The 22,613-nt window shown below is 37.7% G+C and overlaps 1 protein-coding gene across 2 annotated transcripts in view; it reads right to left on the bottom strand.

Moving 5' to 3' along the window:
* LOC150083221 (uncharacterized) overlaps positions 1 to 22,613 on the bottom strand; it is a 354,281-nt gene that overhangs the window by 1,929 nt on the left and 329,739 nt on the right. For both annotated transcript variants that reach the window (XM_090377110.1, XM_090377111.1), the window contains exons 16-17: positions 17,179 to 17,320; positions 10,873 to 10,994 (exon numbers count right to left, since the gene is read on the bottom strand). In XM_090377110.1, the coding sequence (XP_090233236.1) occupies positions 10,873 to 10,994; positions 17,179 to 17,320 (264 nt within the window). The remainder of the gene's footprint in view (positions 1 to 10,872; positions 10,995 to 17,178; positions 17,321 to 22,613) is intronic.

The raw sequence follows: 22,613 nt of genomic DNA, 5'->3' as shown, positions 1-22,613 counted from the left end.
TAGGAGTCACAACTGGCGGTGCAAAAAATATGAATGGTAAAAACATTATGGGTAGAATAACCAAGAAAATGATAGATATCGGAGCTGAAACTTTGATTGGAATTCACTGCACTGTGCATCAAGAAGCTCTTTATGGGAAAGTATTAGATCTAGGATTCATAACATGTTGGATCTCCAAAACGTTATGAATGTGGTTATTTCAACTGTAAATTTTACAAGATCACATGGCTTTAATGTGGCTGTTGAAACATCACTGAATATTTCAACACAGAAAAAGGGAAACCAATAAAACAGCTATCAAATATGGAGTAGCTGTTTGATCTTGCAATTCATACATACATTTATAGTCATTTAAATGCTCTTAATTTAAAACTACAAGGAAAAGGAAAATATTGGTCTGATTTGTTTGGTGACATCAAATCATTTCAGAATAAGTTATTATTTAAATCCCAACAAAGTTAGATTTGTTTGGCCCACGAAACAAATCTAACTTTGAATACGGCCCCCATATGGGAAAAGGTTGGACACCACTGGGTTAGGCTAATGGCTGGTGTATCTGATGCCTCCACAAGGTTTGTTTGAGGTAGAGCACAGATTAGCGCTGTCAATGGAGGACAGTTCGGACTAGAACAGAACAATTGAATGTGTCAGTTGGAGACTGTTCTGTTTACTTGTAAATATAACGGACACAGCACACAGGTAATGGCTGTAAGGATAAGTTGGGAAGGAAAAAAAGGCACCGTCCCCAAATTGCTCCTTAAAGCCAGTAAGTGGTTGACTTGGATAAAGAGTGGTATGGTAAAGATAAAAGGATGAATAGTTTAGAATTGACCGTGGAGAAAAAATAACTCTGCTGAAAAAATGGTCTGTACATTACAGGAGAAAATGAGATGTGACTCTGGTAATGGCAGACACGTTAAGTTTCAGGTAGGTATAAAGACACTGGTCCCGAGTGTGTTTTAAAACTGAAGGGCGACTAGGTCTGGTGAACAGCGCAGAAAAAATTATTAAGGGAGTGACCATTAAGGAAAGAAGCCGATGGAGGTAGCTCTGAAAACATTGCTTGTACTTCTGGGGAAGGATGACCTAGCCATACAGGACACGTTAAGGGCAAAGACTGGGACCTTAGCGAATAAGAAAATAGATGCTGAAAGAGAAATTGTTGGTCGAACAGATGTATCAATTCCACCTAATACCTCTTTATCTAACTGACTAAAATCTATGCTATCAACCTACAAAAAAGATATTCCTCCAAGGAAAAACCAGCGAAGCTTCAAATATTCCAATCAGTATCCCAAGTGATATGCCTCTGGTCTCATGTGATATAAAGAATGATCAAAATCTGATACAGGCTCAAAAAAATAAAATTTAATCTACTGCCAACAGTATGGAAGAGTTATTGGATAATGAGGAACAAATTTTAGAACTCTACAGTAATGGCACTAAATATTCTGGATGCCTTTTTTTTTCCTGAAAAGAGGGCAAACCAAAACAACAGAGACAGAAATACTCCACGACCAACCTGCCATAACTAAACCGAAGTAATGTCCAACATCAGATAGTGGAACTGCAGAGGACTAAACAGCAATTCTGATGACTTAAGAGATTTATTAGTTAATTTCAATACGATAGCAGTGTCTTCAGGAAACTTTCTTATCATCACAGGCTTCACCAAAATTTATATATTACGCATGTATAGAAAAGACAGGAGCTCAAAGCCTCCTGCTCATGGAGGAGTAGCTATGCTTGTGAAATCGAATACCCTCCAGCACATTCAGTTACAGACTGTGCTAGAAGCTGTGGTAACTTGTATTTCAACTAGTATATCAATGACCCTAGTTTCCATATATGTATATATATTCCACCTTCTCAACAATTCCCAATACAGAACTTGACAACCTTATTATGCAACTTTCATCTCCAATCTGTCTTTTTGATGACTTCACTTGCAACCATCCATTAATGGGGGTCACCTACAATGGACACAAGAGGAAAACTGATGGAAACATTCTTGAATAATAACAACTTAACTATACTGAACTCTAGATCTTTTCTCTAGGTCTTGAGCATTCCATTTCACCTGCCCTAATCTATACTGACTCTCTCAGTGCCATAAGGGAGACTTTCTCTTCCTGTCATCATATGCTGAAAACTGTTCACTATCAGTAACTCTCCCTACACTGAGTCCAATCAGTCAGTAACATTTTGTGGGATCCCAGGACATTCTGGAATTCTCAGAAAGGCAACTGCTGATCTTGCCTCTAAACAGCCTCTTACCACATTCTCACACCTATGGGTTCCATATACAGATTACAAGCCCATAATTCACAAGGACTGTTATGACAACTAGTCACATCTGAAAAAGTAATACTGGCAAGACTGAGAATTGGGCATACTCATCTTATGCATCTGTTTTTAGAGATGCCTGATGGTTAATGTTCAATTGACATCAGTATACTTAATGATGCCAATTTATGACTACTTATGTAGTTGGCTATGTACAGAAATGATGCAAATGCACTAACTTGTACATTAGTTAAACTATTTACGTAACCTGAGGCTTTAGCCCTAAACTATACCGTAATCTAAATTACTCCACACCATCAGGCATCTCTCATATTGTGGATTTATACTTCGCAACTGGGTTGTCATCACTGTAACACTGGGGTACGTTACACTGATGAGGAGCCAATAAGCTCCGAAAAGGTGCTGTATGGGTGATGGTATCTGCTGAAAATAAGCAACAATAGTCTTCTCTCATGGTGGGTGAAGTGTTACTTATTCGAGGTAGTGCAATATCATGGCAACTCATTGTGAAGGTATTCACAATATGAGATATACTTAATGATGCCAATTTATGTAGTTGGCTATGTACAGAAATGATGCAAATGCACTAACTTGTACATTAGTTAAACTATTTACGTAACCTGAGGCTTTAGCCCTAAACTATACTGTAATCTAAATTACTCCACACCATCGGGCATCTCTCATATTGTGGATTTATACTTCGCAACTGGGTTGTCATCACTGCAACACTGGGGTACCTGCCCACCCACTGATGAGGAGCCAATAAGCTCCGAAAAGGTGCTGTATGGGTGATGGTATCTGCTGAAAATAAGCAACAATAGTCTTCTCTCATGGTGGGTGAAGTGTTACTTATTCGAGGTAGTGCAATATCATGGCAACTCATTGTGAAGGTATTCACAATATGAGATATACTTAATGATGCCAATTTATGTAGTTGGCTATGTACAGAAATGATGCAAATGCACTAACTTGTACATTATTTAAACTATTTACGTAACCTGAGGCTTTAGCCCTAAACTATACCATAATATTAAGGTTGAATATTTAGTTTGAATATGATAAATGTTAACGTTCGGAAATACTGGATTTAGAAATAAGAGGTTATAGATGTGTAAATTGAATAGCAGTCAAATGGAAGAGAAGTAACAAGTACTGTAAATGCAGATGTGTGGAAAAGGGGTGAACTGAGAATAAACAAACACAGAAAATGGTGGCCTGTATTAGCGAAGGAGTGGTCATTTGCAAATGGGTGAGAAAGGTTTACTAGAAGAACAATGGGACAGTGAAATGTGGGTGATTAAGAAACATTTGATGTATGCGTCATCTGGACATAAGTCCCGAAAGGCTGGCATTTGTGTTGGAAAACACAAATGAAAACCAAAAAGTCCAGCCACTGTGGCGGACTTTTTGGTAAGCTGACAACATTTCGTAAATGTGAAAACACAAAAATAGCTATGTTTGGAGATGATTGGCAGACATAAAAGGTTTATGCTGCCCTGTGAAATAAACAAGAAAATTACAGGAAAAAGGCGTGGTTTGCACACAGGGGAAAAGGATTATGGTATTTTTTTTAGCAAATAGGAAAGAGGTGGAATTATTGGGATTGGTAGAGAATCCTGTGGGAGGAGGTTCAAACGATGGAGAAAAATTTGGGGGTTGTCCGTGTGGAATTGAAGGGAGGGGTGGCTGAAAAAGTGATCATGCAGACAGAGTGGAAAAAGTAAGTCGGAAGGTGCAGAAATGTAGGGAGTGCAAAAGGACCTGAAAGAGCAAGGGGGAAAATAGTTAAGAGTAGCAAAGAAAAGGGAAGGCTAAGTACAATAAGCAAAGAGTTATGAAAGATGGCTAAGTTAGCCAGTAAAGGTAATGACCTCTTTGAGAAAAATACATCTGAGGGATCTGTAGTAAAGGAGGAGTTGTGTTAAAGCAGGAAGTCCAGGAGATCAAGGATGCTAGACCTAAACAGCCAAGAGTTCTGGAAAATTATCTGAAGCAGAGTCAGGAGAAAGCAAATGAAGGAAATAAAAAAGGAAAGCCCCGGACGACAGCCTGGACAACTGAAGATGAAAGCCTGAAACCTCCCTGGAGTAGAAGAGAAGAATATAAAAGTAGGTGAGTAATATATTAAATATATTCTAAGTTAACAAGGAGGACTGTTAGTAAAATATAATGTTAATTAATGAAAGGGGTAGTACTAGAAAATAAAGTTTGAAAGATAAATTATTTTTGAGGTAGATATACTAATGGAGTTTATGTTAAAGAAAGGGATTAGTGTAATATGCAAGGGAAATGAAGGAATGAGTAATAGAGAGAAACAGTCCAGATAAATAAATATTAAAGAGATGGAGAATAGGATAGTTACTAGGTTAAGAAAGGCATTAGTGGAAAAGTGAGAGAAACATTGTGTATAGAGGAACATTGAGAGAGTTGTGAGTGTATAATGTGTTAGAAGAGAAGTAAAGGGTTTAAAGAAAGGTTCTGAATATGCTTAAAATGATAGTTAATAAGGTATATGAACAAATCTGAATATGGTATTTTAATTGATGAAAATTTGTGTAAAAGTAGTTTATTTGAATGATTGGTAAAAAGGAGGGAAGTTAGGATACTGAAGATTTGTCTAGAAGTATATTGTAACAGTGTAGTGGGAATAAAGAGTTGAATGATGAATGTAGCATTTTGAATATTACTATGTGAAACAGTATGGTATCCAGGAGTAAAGAAAAAGAGGTAAAGTGAATGTATAAGTAAAAAAGTAAAGTGCAGCCATTATCAACCCACTGCAGGATGGAAGCCTCCTCAACAATTCATACTGAGGGAAATGGACCATAATCTGCCACGCTGGTCCAGTGCGGGTTGGCAGATCGACCGTATTCAGCAGTCAGGGGCTTGAACCGCGGTCTACTCAAAGAGCGTGTGCTACTGCTCCCGCTCCTGCCCACTCGGCTGTATACACATATTGAATCGCTTACTACACTATAGCCACATTTTTTGCTGTTTATCAAATTTAACTTCCCACTTTTCCAGTCCAGAAGCAAAAAGGTCGACTATTTTTAGCTCAGTTGGTTAGAGCGTCGTGCTAATAATGTATAAGTGTTAGGAGTTAATTAGGAAATAAGGGAAGAAAAATGAATTGTCTAATCAGATTAACTAGTGAAGGAAAACTGTAATAAGACTAATACAGGACCTTCCTGACTTACATAATACTAGACTTACGGAAATTCAACTTTACGTAAGTTTTTGCCGGCTGGTGAAAACTTTAAAAAATCGTGGAAACGTATTTTGCATCCCATAGGAATAAATGGAGGTATTGTGAAAATATCATAATGTGAACCCAATAACACATTTGTTTTTTGGGTTTTTTTTTGTAATTTGTTCCAAGTCCTTCGAAGTTGAAAATTTCGCTATATTACCTTTTTATCTGTCTAAAAGGTCATTTTTATAATGGAAATTGCACTACACTTTCATCGTTATCATATGTTATGTTATAAGAATCAATTTTGGATGCCTTTGTGATAATTTTCTAAAGCATGTTTCTGGAGGTCATGACCATAAAATAAAAACAATTTGCACTTTTAGCATTAGCATTTAGCATTAGCATTAGTAGAGGCATATGATGCAAGAAAGCAAGCTTATTCAGCATCAGCCAAAAAAAAAAAAAAAAACACACACACCACTCCCATTTCACCCCTCCGTCCGTTCGAAATACCTGTCCAGTTGAGCTTTAAATTTGTTAAGGCTATCAACTTCAACAACAAGTGATGGAAGTCGGTTCCACCAACCAACCACCCGCTGGCCAAAGGCAAATTTCCGCACATCTATCCGACATCCGTCCTTCCTCAATTTGAATTTATGCCCTCTGAGGTGATTATTCTGAGCAAGATGAAGAATCCAATTGGCATTGAGCATGCTGTTTGTTATTGGGTTTTTTAGGAGCATTAGCAACTAAGGCCATATTGCTCTGGGATATGCGGTGGTCATTCCCTGACCTTTCCGCATTCTCCGTATTTGGTGGTGACGGGCTCGAACCCCGGTCTAATCAAGAAGCGTGTGCTACGCACTGCTGCTCCTTCCCACCTGGCTACGGAGGCGCCCATTGAGCATGCTCAAACCATTCAAAGCCTTATACACCTCTATCAGATCACCTCGCCGGGGCCTAGTCTCCAGACTCTGTAATTTGCAAAACTTAAGCCTTTCTTCATAAGAGCAACCCTTTGTTCCATTCACTAATCTTGTTGCCCTTCTCTGTACCCGTTCCAGCAGCTCTACATCCTTCTTGAAATGAGGCCTCCAGACCTGTATACAGTACTCAAGATGTGGCCTAACCATTGCCTTATACAAGGGAATAATCACCTCCTTATCCCTGCTAGAAAAATTCCTGTATATCATTGACAAGACACCATGAGCTACTCTTGCAGCTCGTCTGCACTGCTCAGAGAACTTCACATCTGCCTGCACAATTACCCCCAGGTCCTTTTCATTCTCCACCACTGTCAGTGTAGTACCACAGAGTTGATACGTTGCTCTGGGGTTACTGTTTCCCATATGTAGTACTTAACATTTGTCAATGTTAAACTTCATTTGCCACCTCTCACCCCATCTGTTCAACCTTTCCAGATCCTGTTGCAGCAGCATAGCGTCAGTAGTGTCCTTAACAACCCTGCCAACCTTTGTATCATCTGCAAACTTGGACATTAAACTTGATATCCCATCATCAATATCATTCATAAACACTGAAAACAACAACGGACCCAACACTGAATCCTGAGGAACTCCACTAATAACATTAGTCCACGTTGAGCAGTGTCCATTGATTACCACTCTCTGTCTTCTGCCACTCAACCATCCCCTTATCCATAGCAGCAATTTGCCTCCAATGCCACACTGCCCCAATTTGTGCAGCAGTCTTCCATGTGCAACAGTATCAAAAGCCTTTCTAAGATCCAAATATATAATATCAAAGTTATTCCCTGCATCCAGTTCTTTTGTGACTACATCATAGTATCCAATCAAATTGGTCAGGCAAGGCCTGCCCTTAACAAAACCATGCTGCGTCTGAGCTATAACTGAATTCTTGTCTAGATGATCCTGCAGTGCTTCTTTTACCAGTGCCTCCATTAATTTACCTGGAACAGAAGTTAAACTAACAAGTCTATAATTACTTGTGTCAGCCTTTGATCCTCCTTTGTGAATTGGGGTTACATTTGCACATCTCCAGTCTATGGGTACCTCCCCTGAGTCCAAAGAAGCTCTCATAATTATGGCTAGGGGTTTGCTTACTTCCTTTGCTGCCTCCTTTAATATAACTGGATAGATCCCATCCACCCCAGGTGCCTTTTTTATTCTCAACAATCTCTCCTCCACTTTCCTCTCAGTTATTACAAAATCATCTAGCTCACTGCCAGAGTTTACTTCACCTCTGGCATTCCCCTTCCTGAATAACTCCTCATGTGTGAATGTAGATGCAAAATACTTGTTTAGTTTGTTAGCCACCTGAGCAGGATCATCAACAGTTGATCCATCAATATCCAGTGAACCAATCTGATTCATCCCTTTCCTTCTAGAATTTACATAGGTAAAGAACTCTTTTCTGTTTTTCTTTGCATCCTTTGCCAAGGATTTTTCGTAGTCTGCCTTTGCCTGCCTAATCTCCTTTGTGACTTGGTTACAGACCAACTTATATCTATCATAGGCTTCCATGTCACCCATTAATTTGTATGTATCCCATGCATTTTTCTTCTCTGCCACATGTCTCATTAGTTCATCTGACAACCATTTAGGCCTAAACCTTGAACAATATTTCTTAGTTGGTATGTAAAGCCTGGTAGCCACCAAGATTAGTTCCTTGAATGCTTCCCATTTTGAGTTTGCTGTTGGTAACATCATCAGTTGGTCCCACTGTATAGAATTTAAATACTGTCTCAGACCATCATAGTTGCCTTTACGAAAACAAAAACCCTTCCCTTTACCTCTGATGGTTGTTACCTCCTTGAGTAAATCCCACTTCAACACACTGTGATCACTGCCACCTAGTGGTTCATTTATCTGCAGATTCTTAATGCATGAAGAATCACTACTGATAATCAGATCAAGAGTATTGCTCCCTCTTGTTGCCTCACGAACGTGCTGATATAGAAAACAATCATCCAATAAATCCACAAAAGCCTTGCTAGTGTGCGAGTGACCAACCCATAAATTCCAGTCAATATCTGGGAAATTAAAATCCCCCATTATAAGACTCTCTGATTTACTGGCCCACTCTATTTCACTGTACAATATCTTATTATACTCATCAGAGTCATTAGGCCTATAGCACACTCCTACTCTCAATTTTGATTTCCCCATGCTTATATCACACCAAACTGACTCAACACTGCACTGTCCAGCGATGTCGACTGGCTTCACTTCCTTGGTTTTTGTGTTTCTTAACTAATAGCATAACCCCCCCCCCTTCCTATCCTGTCTATCCTTTCTATACACATTGTATTCCCCAAATTTCAGTTCCGCATTACTTATATCTGTGTGACACCACGTCTCTGATATCCCAACAATATCTGCCTTTGACGTTTTGAGCAATACCTCAAATTCATCAAATTTATTTACCAAACTGCTAGCATTGGTGTACACGCAGGTATACATGCACCTGTTTCTATTCTTAGCTACCCTAACACAACCCATGTGTTTACTTGTACCGCAATGACTCCCAGCAGTCTCTGAAATATCCTGCATCTTGTTTTTCAGGCTTCTGCTCATTTCAATAGAAGCAGTGCAAGAATCACTTCCTCCTCTGCCAGTGGCTACTGTTAATCTATAAGTCCTTGTATCCCCCCCCCCCAACTAGCAGTTTTCCGACCCACCTAACACTGCCTCGAAAGCATCAGCAAAAATTCTTGCACCCTTTCTATTTAAGTGTATCCCATCCCTGTAGAAGCAATCTCTCCTGTTAACAAGTACAGTCCAGGCTGAAAAAAATTCTACCCCTTGAGCCTTGCACAATCCCTCCAGGGCCGAATTGATCGACAAGGCTCTCATCATATACTCCCTCCTATCGTGTCTGGGCAGAATTGCAGACACTTTCAAATTCAACCCTAATTCACGGCTTTTTTTCAACAGTGACCTGTACTTGCTAAGTAATTCCGCCGGTCTCCTGCTCTTAATATCATTAGTAACTTTCTGGTTTATTGGGCTTTTCTGTTAGTGCATCAAATTATAAACGGGTAGTAAACTCGATCTTATTGCAAATGCAATAATACCAATAACTGCAATTGTGTGGGATTTTACTTTATTATGGTGAAATGTTATTTCCCTTCACTGAAATCTTCAATCATATAAAAAACAAATTTTCAAAAACTTCTCTTCATTCCTATTTACATATTACAATGATGAAGGGAAAACGACCAATGGAAAGTGCAAGTGGTGGTAGTGCCAGGAAACAAAACAAAATTGATTTAGAAATGAAGGTGAAAAATTATTAAAAAGTACAAAGCATGACAAAGTTTGTCATCTATTGCAAGGGAATTAGGTCTAGCTGCTTCAACAGAGAATACTATTTTAAAGGATAGCGCACGTATAAAGGAACATGTCAAAGGATCAACGCACTTAATATCAACAGTGATCACAAAATAGTGTTCAGGTCCTATACCGAAGATGGAAAAGTATTAATAATATGAATGGAAAATCAGATTCAGAAGCGAGTGCCCGAGTCAAATGACCATTCAAGCAAAAGCAACAAGTATTTATAAAGATATTAAAGATAAGTACAGTGAACCCCAATGCAAGTTTGTGGCAAGCAACAGGTGGTTTAATAGGTTCAAGCATCGCACTGGTTTCCACAACGTTAAAGTATGTGGTGAAGTCGCCAGTGCCGATTCTGCAGCTGCAGAGAAATTGTGATGTGTTGGAAAAAATTATTGATGACGGCAGCTATTCAACGCAGCAAATTTTTAACGTTGACAAGACTGCTCTGTATTGGAAAAAAATGCCGGATCGGACATACATTGCCTAAGAGGAAAATACAATGACAGGTTTCAAGGCGTCAAAAGATACGGCCACGCTCTTGCTTGGGGTTAATGCAGCAGGAGATTACAGATTAAAACCACTGCTTGTGTACCATTCTGTAAATCTTCGTGAATTTAATGGCATCAATAAAGCCACCCTACCCGTGCATTTCCGATTGAACCAGAGAGCATGGATAACAATATCTCTCTTTGAGGATGGTTTAAATGCTGCTTCATTCCCGAGGTTGAAAAATATTGTAAAGATAATGATGCTCCTTTCAACATTTTGCTTCTATTACATAATGCTCCTGGACACACTACGCATTTAGATGATTTCAATTCGAACGTGTTATATTTCTACTGCCAAACACGACTTCACTCATCCAACATATTGATCAGGGTGTTATTTCCAATTTCAAAGCATATTACTTACACACATTTACAATTATGCACAACAAAAGCAATTAACAAATAAACTGCATTTCCTAGGTGTTAAGAGTCAAAAAAAAAAAACAAAAAAAAAAAACACCTGTAGGCATGCATTGTCAAACCATACACAGGAAGTCCTTACCTCAAAAATTTTTACAGGTACACCAAAGTGACCACCAGCAGTACCTCCAGTTGAGATAACCGGAATCACGAAGTGGTCATTCCAAATGAATTCTTCTACTTCGTGTGCAGCACCAGGTCCACCTAAAATTAATTATTTATTATGTGGCTTTCTAGAATCTAGCAATTATTAATGGCACATAAACTAGGCATCGAAAAAAGATGCCTTCACAAATCAAATAAATGCTCTAGTGACATTCTGCTTTAAATTTTTATTAGAAGATGAAATGCACAAGGCATAATTTCTTATGGGTTTATTAGGTAATTAACTATATAATATTGGTGTAGATACACCATAGTTTACCCATAAATCTGAACTACGTATGTAGTGTAAAAGGCATTGTTTTAATTGTATCTCATATTGTGGATGCCTTCACAACGAGATAACTGGTATTGCACTAATTCAAATAAATAATGCTTCTCTAGTAGAGAAGACTACTGTTATTTATTTTTCAGTGGATACCACCACCCAGACGATCGTTTCGAAGCGAGTTGCATCACAGTTGCAAAGTTATTTCCACAATATGAAAGATGCCAAATGGTGTATAAATAATAATGTATTAGAAGATGAAATGCACAAGGCATAATTTCTTATGGGTTTAGGTAATTAACTATATAATATTGGTTTATTTGCAGCATGAATTGTTGAGGAGACTTCCATCCTGCAGTGGGTTGATAATGGTTGCAGTTAATACCAGCTATCTCGTTGTGGCACCCACAATATGAGATACAATTAAAACGATGCCTTTTACACTACATAAGTAGTTCAAATTTATGGGTAAACTATGGTGTATCTACACTGATATTTTATAGCTCTAAATTTTTATACCTCAGATTCAATAGTCAGAATACTGACAGGACATTCCCCCATAAACCGCTACTTTATTAATTTTATCTAAATTTAGAATCTAATATCCATATTTAGAAAAATCAGGAGATCACATTTATAAAAATAACTAATCTCAAAAAAAAAATTGTATGAGGTCTAATAATAATGAAAATCACTTTCAAGCTATTAATTACTAAAGAAATAATACATTAATAATTATTCAACATGTAGTGGAGGAAATTTACGATCCCACTAAACAGGAATATATTAAAAATTTAGAAGTTTGGGCAGATAAATCTCAAGAAATAGCAGTGCCTAAAAAAATCAAAATATTTCTCAACTAAAAATAAAATATAATGCTCTCTTAAAAGTTAAAAAAAAAAAAAAATTATTAAAACTGGTTTGCAAACATTACAGCTCATCATCCCCCACTCAACTAACTACTCTAAGTGGTCACAGAAACTCTTTCAGTGTCTGCTCCCCTCCCCCCATTGTCCAATGTTTCCTACAAAAAAAAAAACAACACAACCAGAACCCAGACAAATAGACAAAATGTAAATATGCAACATAATATCCTTTAATGACATAAAATAATTTTAGTTAGATGAAGCATTTTCATTTTGCACATATGCAAATGCAAACACAATGCAATGATACCTCAATTAATGTCTTTTTTTATAGATGGTCCTGGTGGCATATGCTCAAGGAGAAAAGAAAGAAAAAAAAAAAAAAAATGCTTAGGATGACCACAGCGATCATTTTTTCAAGAGGCACCAATCCCGTGGAAATTCCCCAAACATCTCATTTCATTCATGACTTGCTAACAACAGAAGAATGTGGATTCCTCAGTGTAAGCAATCAGGACAGAAACAACTTTGGAAAACATCTTAAATTGTTAAATTCAAAATGTAAATTAGATGCTGGCTGCTCAATCAATAAATCAATTATTGATTGGGCAGCCAGCATCTAATTTACATTTTGTTTTTAACTATTTAAGATGTTTTCCAAAGTTCTTAGCAAGTCATGAATGAAATGAGATGTCTGGGGAATTTCCTCACGATTGGTGCCTCTTGAAAAAATGATCGCTGTGGTCATCCTAAGCTTTTTTTTTTTTTTTTTTTTGCTTTTCTCCTTGAGTAGGTGTTTGCATTTGCCCACTGCATTAAGTAGAGTGGGGATTTTCTAGGCTGTTTCCAGCAGTAGTTGCACCACACTTTAAGCAGGAGACTGTGCACTTTACTTCCCTGGGTGAATGCTGGTTTCTGCTTATTTACTTATTTCTTCTCATAAGGAGTTGGCACTTACTGGTTGCAGTTTGAACTTATCCCTTCAATGTGGTATAACAGTGTTTTAATTTCACAAAATATTGTGCATATATCCTTATTATCTACAAGTGCAGACCTTCTTACCAAATGATTTTCCAGCATACATTATATTCTGCCAGTGGCTTCAATGTGTTGCCCCTTACTTCAGTTCATTGGATCCTTTTGCAAATGAGATGCATTTTAACAGGGATCGCATCATCATTTCTCATAACGAATACCTATAGGCAGAGCAAAATCATCGTGCATACTTGCCAACTTTTGACAAAAAGCTTGTGATCAGTAATCATAAACGGGAGGAAAGCAGGTGTTTTTGAAAAAAGCAGGAAATTTTTTAAAACCCAGACTTTGTACTTGAACTTACATTTCACTGGCAACATATGCATTTTTATATTAAAATGCAGCCATGCATATAACTATCATAAGGGAAACTGTAATAAGGCTAATATATGTTGTTGTTGTTATGGGCGTTTAATGGCGCATAAGCTACTATGGCTATAATGCGCCTACTAATATATGCAAGATATCTCGATTTAACTTTGTATGTCATGATTATATGATATCTGCTTCAGTTGATATTATGTTGTATACATATGTACGTAATAAATTTCACGTTTTATTTCCACTTCGAGTGTTGTTATTCTGAGTAACACATGCCTTGCTAGCTAGTAAAATTTGCTCTCCCACAACCATGCAGTGTTCACAGGCTGGCCGCTAGTCAGTACACCGGACTGAACCTATTGGTAACTCTCTAAGAGGCTTCCATATCAGCTGGTGTATGATGTTGCTCCCTCTACTCTGCCAGATAGTGAGTGCGGGGAGTCCAAGTAGGTGTATGTGGGGGGTGCATTGTCAAGACCACGGCATGTCAAGGATCTGGGTATATTCTTACCATGTGTATACCATATCAAAAAATTTCATTACTTCAAACAGCATGTCCCCCCCCCCCCACATTTTCCTACTACTGAATACACCATGAATAGTCAACAAACACTTCCTAGTTCATTTCACAAATATATGTGGTCTCAGTTCTAATATCAATGATGTCCATTTTCACTTAGTGTGCCAAATCTCATGTACTTTTTCTGACAGAATCTCAGTTATTGTTTGATTCTACTACTGCTCATCTCAGTTGACCAAATTATTTGCTATATGATTCCTTAAAGGTGGTACTTGTGCATATGTCTGTTCCGATATTCCCTGTCAGAGACTTGGTAATTTGGAATCTCCTCTTTTTGATCTTTTCTGGCTTAAAATCTCTAGACCTCATTCTATCAAATTCATCTGTTGTCTCTACCATTCTCCTAACTCCACTAATCACTTGCAGCTCTTTGACTTCCTCTCTTTGCAACTTGACTTTCTCTGATCCAACTTTCCTAACAGTGAGGAAATTTTCCTTGGTGATTTTAATGTTCACAAATCCAACTGGCTTCCGTTTTCTAGTCACACAGACCCAGCTGGTTGAGATTCTGAGGTTTTTGAAATTACTAATGACCTTGCATATATTGTTCATTTACCTACCAGAATACTAGACAATCCTAACTGTACAGCCAACATGCTTGATCTTTTTCTCACAAACAACCCTTCTAAGTACACAGTCAAAGTGAGTGGTCCTTTAGGCACCTGAAATCACAATTTCGTGATTGTCTCTTCTCCAATGGAGCCTTTATCTCATGGCTATTCCCAACCTTGTGTTGTTTGGCATTACAAGAATGCAAAATGGGATGACCTGCAAGATGTCTTTTCTTCTTTTCCTTGGTCGGATTATTGTTTCAAAATTTCTGATGTCAATGCTTGCTCAGATCGTGTCAGTGAAATTATTCTTGTAGGAATGGAATCCTTCATTCCACACTCCATTTTAAAATCTCATCCTTTATTTAAATCATAGTTTTCCAATAAACGTGCTAAGGCTGTTCAAGAGAAGAATGTTGCATATCGTAATTGGCTTGTTTCCAATTCTTCAGTTTCATTTTCTGCCTACACCAAAGCTCGCAACATTTGTAAAGCAGTTATTAATCAGTCCAAACTAGATTTTGAACAGGCTAAGAGTAGAAAACTTACTTCTTGCCTTAATGGTAACCAAGAATTCAGGTCTCTCGCCAAAGGTACTGGTTGCAACTTTTGCCCATCTCTGCTCCCACCTCTGTCAAAATCAGATGATTCTATTGTCACTTCAGCCAAGGATAAAGCTGACCTGCTAGTATCCCATTTTTGTTCAAACTCATGTATTAATGATCTTGGTAAAACACCTCCAACCATTCCCAAAACACTCAATTCAATCCCTCCTGTGGTGTTCTGTCAAAACGATGTCAGAAGGATTTAGATGAATCTTGATGCTAAAAAAGCTCTAGGTCCTGATGGTATTTCTCCACTTGTTCTCAAAACCAATGCTCTTGAACTTACTCCTGTTCTTTGAAGCCTTTTTTCACTTTCTTATTCCAAAGATGTTTTTCCTTCTGCTTGGAAATTTGCTCACATCCAGTCTAGGTGGTGTACCTAATGTGTTTTCAGTTTTGGATTACTTTGCTAAGGTGAGGATATGTGGTTCAGTATCATTATTTCTGGTGGTGGCCTTATCGGGATCCTAGAAATAGGATTTACAATATTCTCACTTGTGGATGGAAAAGCTGTGCAAGAGATCTACTGCCTTCAAAACTTCCTGGTAGGTAGCACATTAATTCATTCTTCTACTTCAGTCTCTTACTCTCCTTGTGTTTGTATGCTGGGAAGCTCTCTCTCTCTCTCTCTCTCTCTCTCTCTCTCTCTCTCTGTATCAGTTAAAACACAATTCACCAATTTCATTACGACTATAAACATTTATGCTGCAAAATGGCATCATGTCTCTTTTGGAAATTTATTAGACATCCAATACCTGCTTTAAATCCTTCATGATTAAGATCTCCAACAAACTGTTCAACCATTTCACAAATAAGTGTCCCACTTAAAGAACTGTTCTAAAGCCACTGTAATACGCTTGGTCTAGATCTGGGTAATAAGACTTCTGCACTTCTCATTCATTTCTTACTGCTAAGAGCTTAAATATGTTCTGCCAGCTTCCAAACTGCATCCCTATTTGCTTGATAGGTTGAAATTGTGTAATAGAAGTAATCCAAAGTTTGGCAGCAATTCCTGACTTGCTGTCTTTTTTCTATAGCCCGATTGACTTTATATGTGACAGTCTTTAGCTTTATTTTAGGTGCTATCCTGCATAATGCTAAAGCTTTCATGAATGATCTCATATCTGTAGTCTGAAAACAAAACCAAAAACATAATAAACAGAAAACACTTATTGTCAACTCACACAGAAACATCATGATTTTCTCCTATACAGCAGAAATTGCACTGTACTGCACTGTTTAGTGTTCATAACTTGAATCTTTATGTAGTACTTGAAAACTGCCAAAATAGTTGATTCTAAACAAATAGGAGTACTGCAATTGTAAGTACAGTTCACATCAGACTTATACAGAAGTTCATGTAATTTTATTAAAGTTGGTTCACAGTTAGATAGCATGTAAATGTCTCATGAATTGATGTAATAAACATGCCACTGACTGTATTACTGCCTGCTTCTATTTTGTTTTAGCCCACACAGAAGAAACATTATGTTGAACTACTTTTACAAGGCAGAATCACAAAATTCTGAGAATCAAATGCAGTTCAGCTTAAGAAAGATCTTAAAACATTATTCCTATGGAGGTTTTGACAGAAATATTGAGGGTTCAATATCTTGAACTTTTGATATCTGGGAGTTTGAGAGAGAGAGAGAGAGAGAGAGAGAGAGAGAGAGAGAGAGAGAGAGAGAGAGAGAGAGAGAGAGATCAGTCCTGTTACCAATAATAACTTTTCAAAAGAGCATTAAAAATTTGCTAATTCTCAAAACATTTAAAATTATTTTAGGCGTTCGTGTGGTGCACAGATAAAGTTTGTTATTTGAAGATAATAAAGTACTCAAACCTATATTGATTTAATTATGTCTATTTCCAATAATGGAGTCAAATGTTTCGTGATATTTTCTTACCATTTCTTCAGTGACAGCTGTCTTTGTAATATCACCGTCACGTAGGTGTGAGTGCTTTATTATCTTCAAATAACATTTAAAATCAATTATGGTTACCTTCAATTAATATGCAAGTATCAAATAATCGTGCTGCTGCTGTTTCCCTTTCTTTCACTGAATTTCCTAAGAAAAGTGTCTTGCCGTAGGATACGGCTTCAAACTTTCCATCTGGATTCTGATGAGCTCTGGATGTGAAATCCTAAAATAAATTTTTCCAAATCAGAAACACTCAATAAATCCTGTTCATAACTAATACAATAACAATCAATATTAAATTAATAATCATGACATTCAGATGCAATCATCTTTAAAATAAAAGCATTCATAAAGCTGTTTACCTATAATTAGCTATGGCATCTCTAGCCAGCATTAGCCAGAGAGAGAAAAACAGAAGTGAAGTTTGTGTCACTATACCTCCAAATACATACTGAGAGGCTAGTTTATTAGATACATCACAAATAGTGATAACACTTTTAATTCATTGTAGCATGAATTCTATGAAAGTTTCACACTTGTGGGAGTTTACATTCCATGGCCACCTCAAATTGGATAGATACAGATTCCTACTGCAAACAGTTCATTCCACTTCTTAATGCTAAATCGGGTTGGGATCTGTCATATTCAGCAGACCAATTAAGTATGATAGTCACTTGGAGCCATTCCCAAATGAACAGTTCATTGCACCATGGTACACTATCCTCCTGGATAGTAACTGTAACAATATGAAAAAACTGACCATCATGTACCTAGGTAGAAACGAGTAGGCAGTGGCATTCAGTTGATTCAGGGCACCTAATATGACACAAAATCACCCCCTGTGCCATCATTTCTACTACAAGCCTGGAATGTTAAAACCTGACATAATGGATTTGCTGATTTATGTTGCTATAACCATATCTAGGTCATGTCATCAATATGGATCAACTGAAAATGAGAATGGTCAGACCAAGCATCCTTTTTTCCACTCCTCAAATGTCCAGTGATAGTTTCTGCCTATTATACCAACAGGTACGCAGGCCGGCCGCTAGTTAGTACACCGGATCAAACCTATTGGTAACTCAGGGTATATTTTTACCATGTGTATGCCATATCCAAAAATTTCATTGTTTCATACAGCAGGTCTTCCCCCACTTTTTTGTACTATTGAATACACCACGAATTGTCAAACTAATAGAGTAAGCTTATCTGCAAAAAGATCTAAACCTAATAAACACTTCCTAGTTCATTTCGCAAATATATGTGATCTCAGATCTAATCTCAACGATGTCCATTTCCACTTGCAGTCTGCCAAACCCCATGTACCTTTTCTGACATAATCTCAGTTATTGGTTGATTCAACTACTGCTCATCTCAGTTTCCTAAATTATTCACTGTATGATTCCTTTCCCTCAAAGGTGGTACTTGTGCATATGTCCGTTCCGATATTCCCTGTCAGAGACTTGGCAATTTGGAATCTCCCATTTTTGATCTTCTCTGCTTAAAATCTCTCTACCTCATTCTGTCAAATTCATCTGTTGTCTCTACTGTTCTCCCAACTCCACTAATCACCTGGAGCTCTTTGACTTCTTCTCTTTGCAACTTGACTTTCTCCAGTCCAACTTTTCTAACAGTGAGGTAATTTTCCTTGGTGATTTTAATGCTCACAACTCCAGCTGGCTTCCATTGTCTAGTCACACCGACCCAGCTGGTTGAGATGCTGAGGCTTTTGCAATTACTAATGAACTCGCACAGACTGTTAATTTAAACCTGCTGATGTCAATGCTTGCTCAGATCGTGTCAGTGAAATTAATCTTGTAGGAATGGAATCCTTTATTCCACAATCCACTTTAAAATCTAGTCCTTTATCTAAATCTTGGTTTTCCAAGGTTTAGATAAAGGACGTTCAGGAGAAGAATGTTGCATATCATAATTGGCTCATTTCCAATTCTTCAGTTTCATTTCCTGTGCACATCAAAGCTTGCAACAATTGTAAAGTAGTTATTAATCAGTCCAAACTAGATTTTGACCAGGCTAAGAGTAGAAAACTTGCTTCTTTCCCTAATGGTAGCTGAGCATTCTGGACTCTTGCCAAAGCTACTGGACGCAACTTTTGCAGATCTCTGTTCCCACCTCTCTCAAAACCAGATGGTTCTGTTGTCACTTCAGCCAAGGATAAAGCTGACCTGCTAGCATCCCATTTTTCTTCGAACTCTTGTATTAATGATCTTGGTAAAACACCTCCCACCATTCCCAACACGCTCCATTCAATGCCTCCTGTGGTCTTCCGTCAAAAGGATGTCAGAAGGATTTTGACGAATCTTGATGCTAAGAAAGCTCCAGGTCCTGATGGTATTTCTCCACTTGCTCTCAAAACCTGTGCTCCTGAACTTACTCCTGTTCTTTGCAGCCTTTTTTCCCTTTCTTATTCCAAAGGTGTTTTTCCTTCTGCTTGGAAATTTGCACATATCCAGGCAGTTCCTAAAAAGGGTGACAAACCCCTCCCATCCAATTATCGTCCCATTGCAATTACTTCTACTCTTTCTAAAGTAATGGAGAAATCAATTAACCGCCAACTCTTAAACTACCTAGAAACCTTCCGTCTGATCAACGATCGCCAGTATGGATTCCGTCATTGTCGATCCACTGTTGATATTCTGGCTTATGTTACCATTTATGGAAAAATTCAATGAAAAAAGTTCAGTGAAACACAAGCAGTTGCTCTTGAAATCTCAAAGGCTTTCAATCGTGCTTGGCATAAAGGTCTTCTAAACAAGCTTCCATCTTATGGTTTGCCAACTGTTTTTTGTAATTGGTTATCCAGTTTTCTCTCTGACCACTCACTGAGGGTGATGGTAGGTGGCTCTCTGTCTTCTAACTTCTCCACTAATGCTGGTGTCCCCCAAGGTTCAGTTCTTTCTCCCACTCTTTTTCTCTTGTATATTAATGACCTTCTTCCATTGACCGGAAATCCTATCCATAGTTTTGCCGATGATAACGCATTGCATTCCATTTTCCAGTTTGAGAAACCTTGCCCTGCTTAATCAGTTTCAACTTCTCAAAATATCCACTACCAATTCCTTAAATGATGATCTCCAGGTAATTCTCCAGTGGGACAAAGACAACTTAGTTGATTTCAATCCTTCTAAAACTCAGTCTTGTCTTATATCTCGCAAAAAGGATTCTTCTGCTCCTATGCTTATCTTTGGTGACACTATGATTTCTAGGCAAGATGATATATCTCTTTTGGGGATTACCCTGACTTCTAATTTCTCTCTTGGCAGAAGCACATTACAAATATTGCTTCATCTGCATCTAAAAAACTTGGTTTTCTCTTTCCCTCTCAGCGTTACTTTTCTTCCAAACAGCTGTTCACTCTGCAAAAATAGCAAATCCACCCTACCATGGAATATTGTTCCCACATCTGGGGTGATGCTCCCAAAACCTCTCTCAGGCTTTTAGATTCCATTCAGAAGAGGGCAGTTAGGTTAATTAATGACTCATCTCTAACAGAGTCTCTCCACTCTCAATCTCATAGATGGAATGTTTCTGCTGCATTTCTTTTCTACAGATACTTCCATGGGCACTGTTCTTCTGAATTGGCTTCTATAATTCCTGCTCTCTCTTTCAAAATAATCCGAACATGTGCCGCCACCAGCCAACATTCATTTACTGTCCAACTTCAAACTCGGAGAACCAACTTTTCATCTTATTTGTTTATTCATTCAACTGCCGTTTTATGGAACAACCTTCCTTCATACGTATTTCCTGAAAATTACAGTCTACAGGAAATTCTAGTCTAATTTCAACAAATATCTTCTTTTGTCTTCTCAACTCCCAACCCAAGCAACTTACTAAGTATTATAGGTTCTAATACCTCTCGTGTTTGGGGTTTTCATAAAAAAAGAGAAAAAAAAAAAAAAAAAGGTGCTTATTTTTATATGACAAGGATTGAACTTGATGGGAATCTTAGGCTGCTGCTGCTGTACTTCATCTGTGATATGGTCAAACACATTCTGAATTTTCAAATTCAGAATGTGTTTGACCATTCTCATTCAGAACATTCTCAAACACATTCTAAGATATACATCTTAGAACAAAGACATACAGCCAAAAAAATTTGAACAAATTTAGGATAATGTTAGATTCACTTACAGTAAACATAAACATGCTTTTGCTTTAAATGGATGAGAAAACACCATTACAGGCTAAAATACCACCATGCTATTAGAGATCTATGTTTAATGCACCAATCATTATAATTTAAAGAATATTCCCTGTAATGTGGATGACTGTTTTCATAAACAAATATTAAGCTGAATTATTAATAAAACATTAACCAAATTTATCATAATGAAACTCAAGGCTAGATATTCCAGCACGCAGTTTCTCCAGGAGCCCCCGGATAATGCGATTAATACGTATGGATTAGTTTTTCCATAGTTTTTCAGCTTTTAATATTTACATGTGCCAGGGAGGAGGTGTGATTTACTGAGGAAGGGGGATCTACTCTCACCAGTATTGTCTAACCAAACCTCAAAAAGACAGAGAACTGCATATCCTAGGGTTTAGGTATAAATCCTAGGATATGCAGGTATAAATCTAGGATATACAGATGATATCATAATCATAAGGGAGATATCAACGCAATGAAAGTACTGTAGAAAGATTGCTGCTGTGGGCTGCCTTGGCATCCAAATCGGGCTCCCTTGCTGGTTTACTTTTAATCCCTTCCAGGTGGGAGGGAGGGGGACACACCTGGTCCTCTTCCACCTATCCATTTTTGCACAATATAGTCGGACGTATATATAACAAAATCGATCGTTCCCTTGAAAAAATTCATTATAAAGAAATATGACCTTTTCAACAATGAAAAATACGGTAAATTCAGAAATATCACTTGCCATTCGAGGTATTTTGTTGTAGTCGAACTCTAAAGACTATTCCTTTGAAACATCAGGGTTATTTACTTTTGCCTATTACCAAAAACTTCAGTTTTTCATTACAAGCCATATTTGTAACCAAGAGTGTAATTCTCTCCTTACTATTTTTACTACCTACACATTTATCACCTTTAAAAGTCAGTGTGTTGTTCGGCAAACATTTAAAAAATAGACGTTTCATCAACATCGAATATGTCTTTGGACTCTTAGTCCTCCATAATTTTTTTCAAAACTGTTTCTTTCCAATGGGTAAAGTTTGCTTCAATTGCAACTCCAATTTGATCAGAAATAACTTTTTCAAGCAAGCCATGACACTCTTTAAATTTATCCAGGCGACCAGAACTGGCTTGGAATGTTTTGTGCCCCAGAAACGATGCACACTCCATAGCTTTTTCTTTTATTAATAGCTCTGATATCGACACGTTTTGGTCTCGAATCAACTTCATCCACTTAAAAACTGCTTTATCTGCTTCTTCCCAAAGGCATAATTATGCACGCTTCCGACTGGGTCCTGTTTCCTCAAATAGCTTGAGAATCGAAACAGGGTTTTTCAGAATGGTCGATACACTATTG

Source organism: Mastigoproctus giganteus, chromosome 7 (genome assembly GCF_048544385.1).
Source record: "Mastigoproctus giganteus isolate SK-2022 chromosome 7, ASM4854438v1, whole genome shotgun sequence".
Lineage (NCBI taxonomy): Eukaryota > Metazoa > Arthropoda > Arachnida > Uropygi > Thelyphonidae > Mastigoproctus > Mastigoproctus giganteus.
The sequence above is the reverse complement of the archived record's forward strand: the minus strand, read 5'-3'. Positions and strand labels throughout refer to the sequence as shown.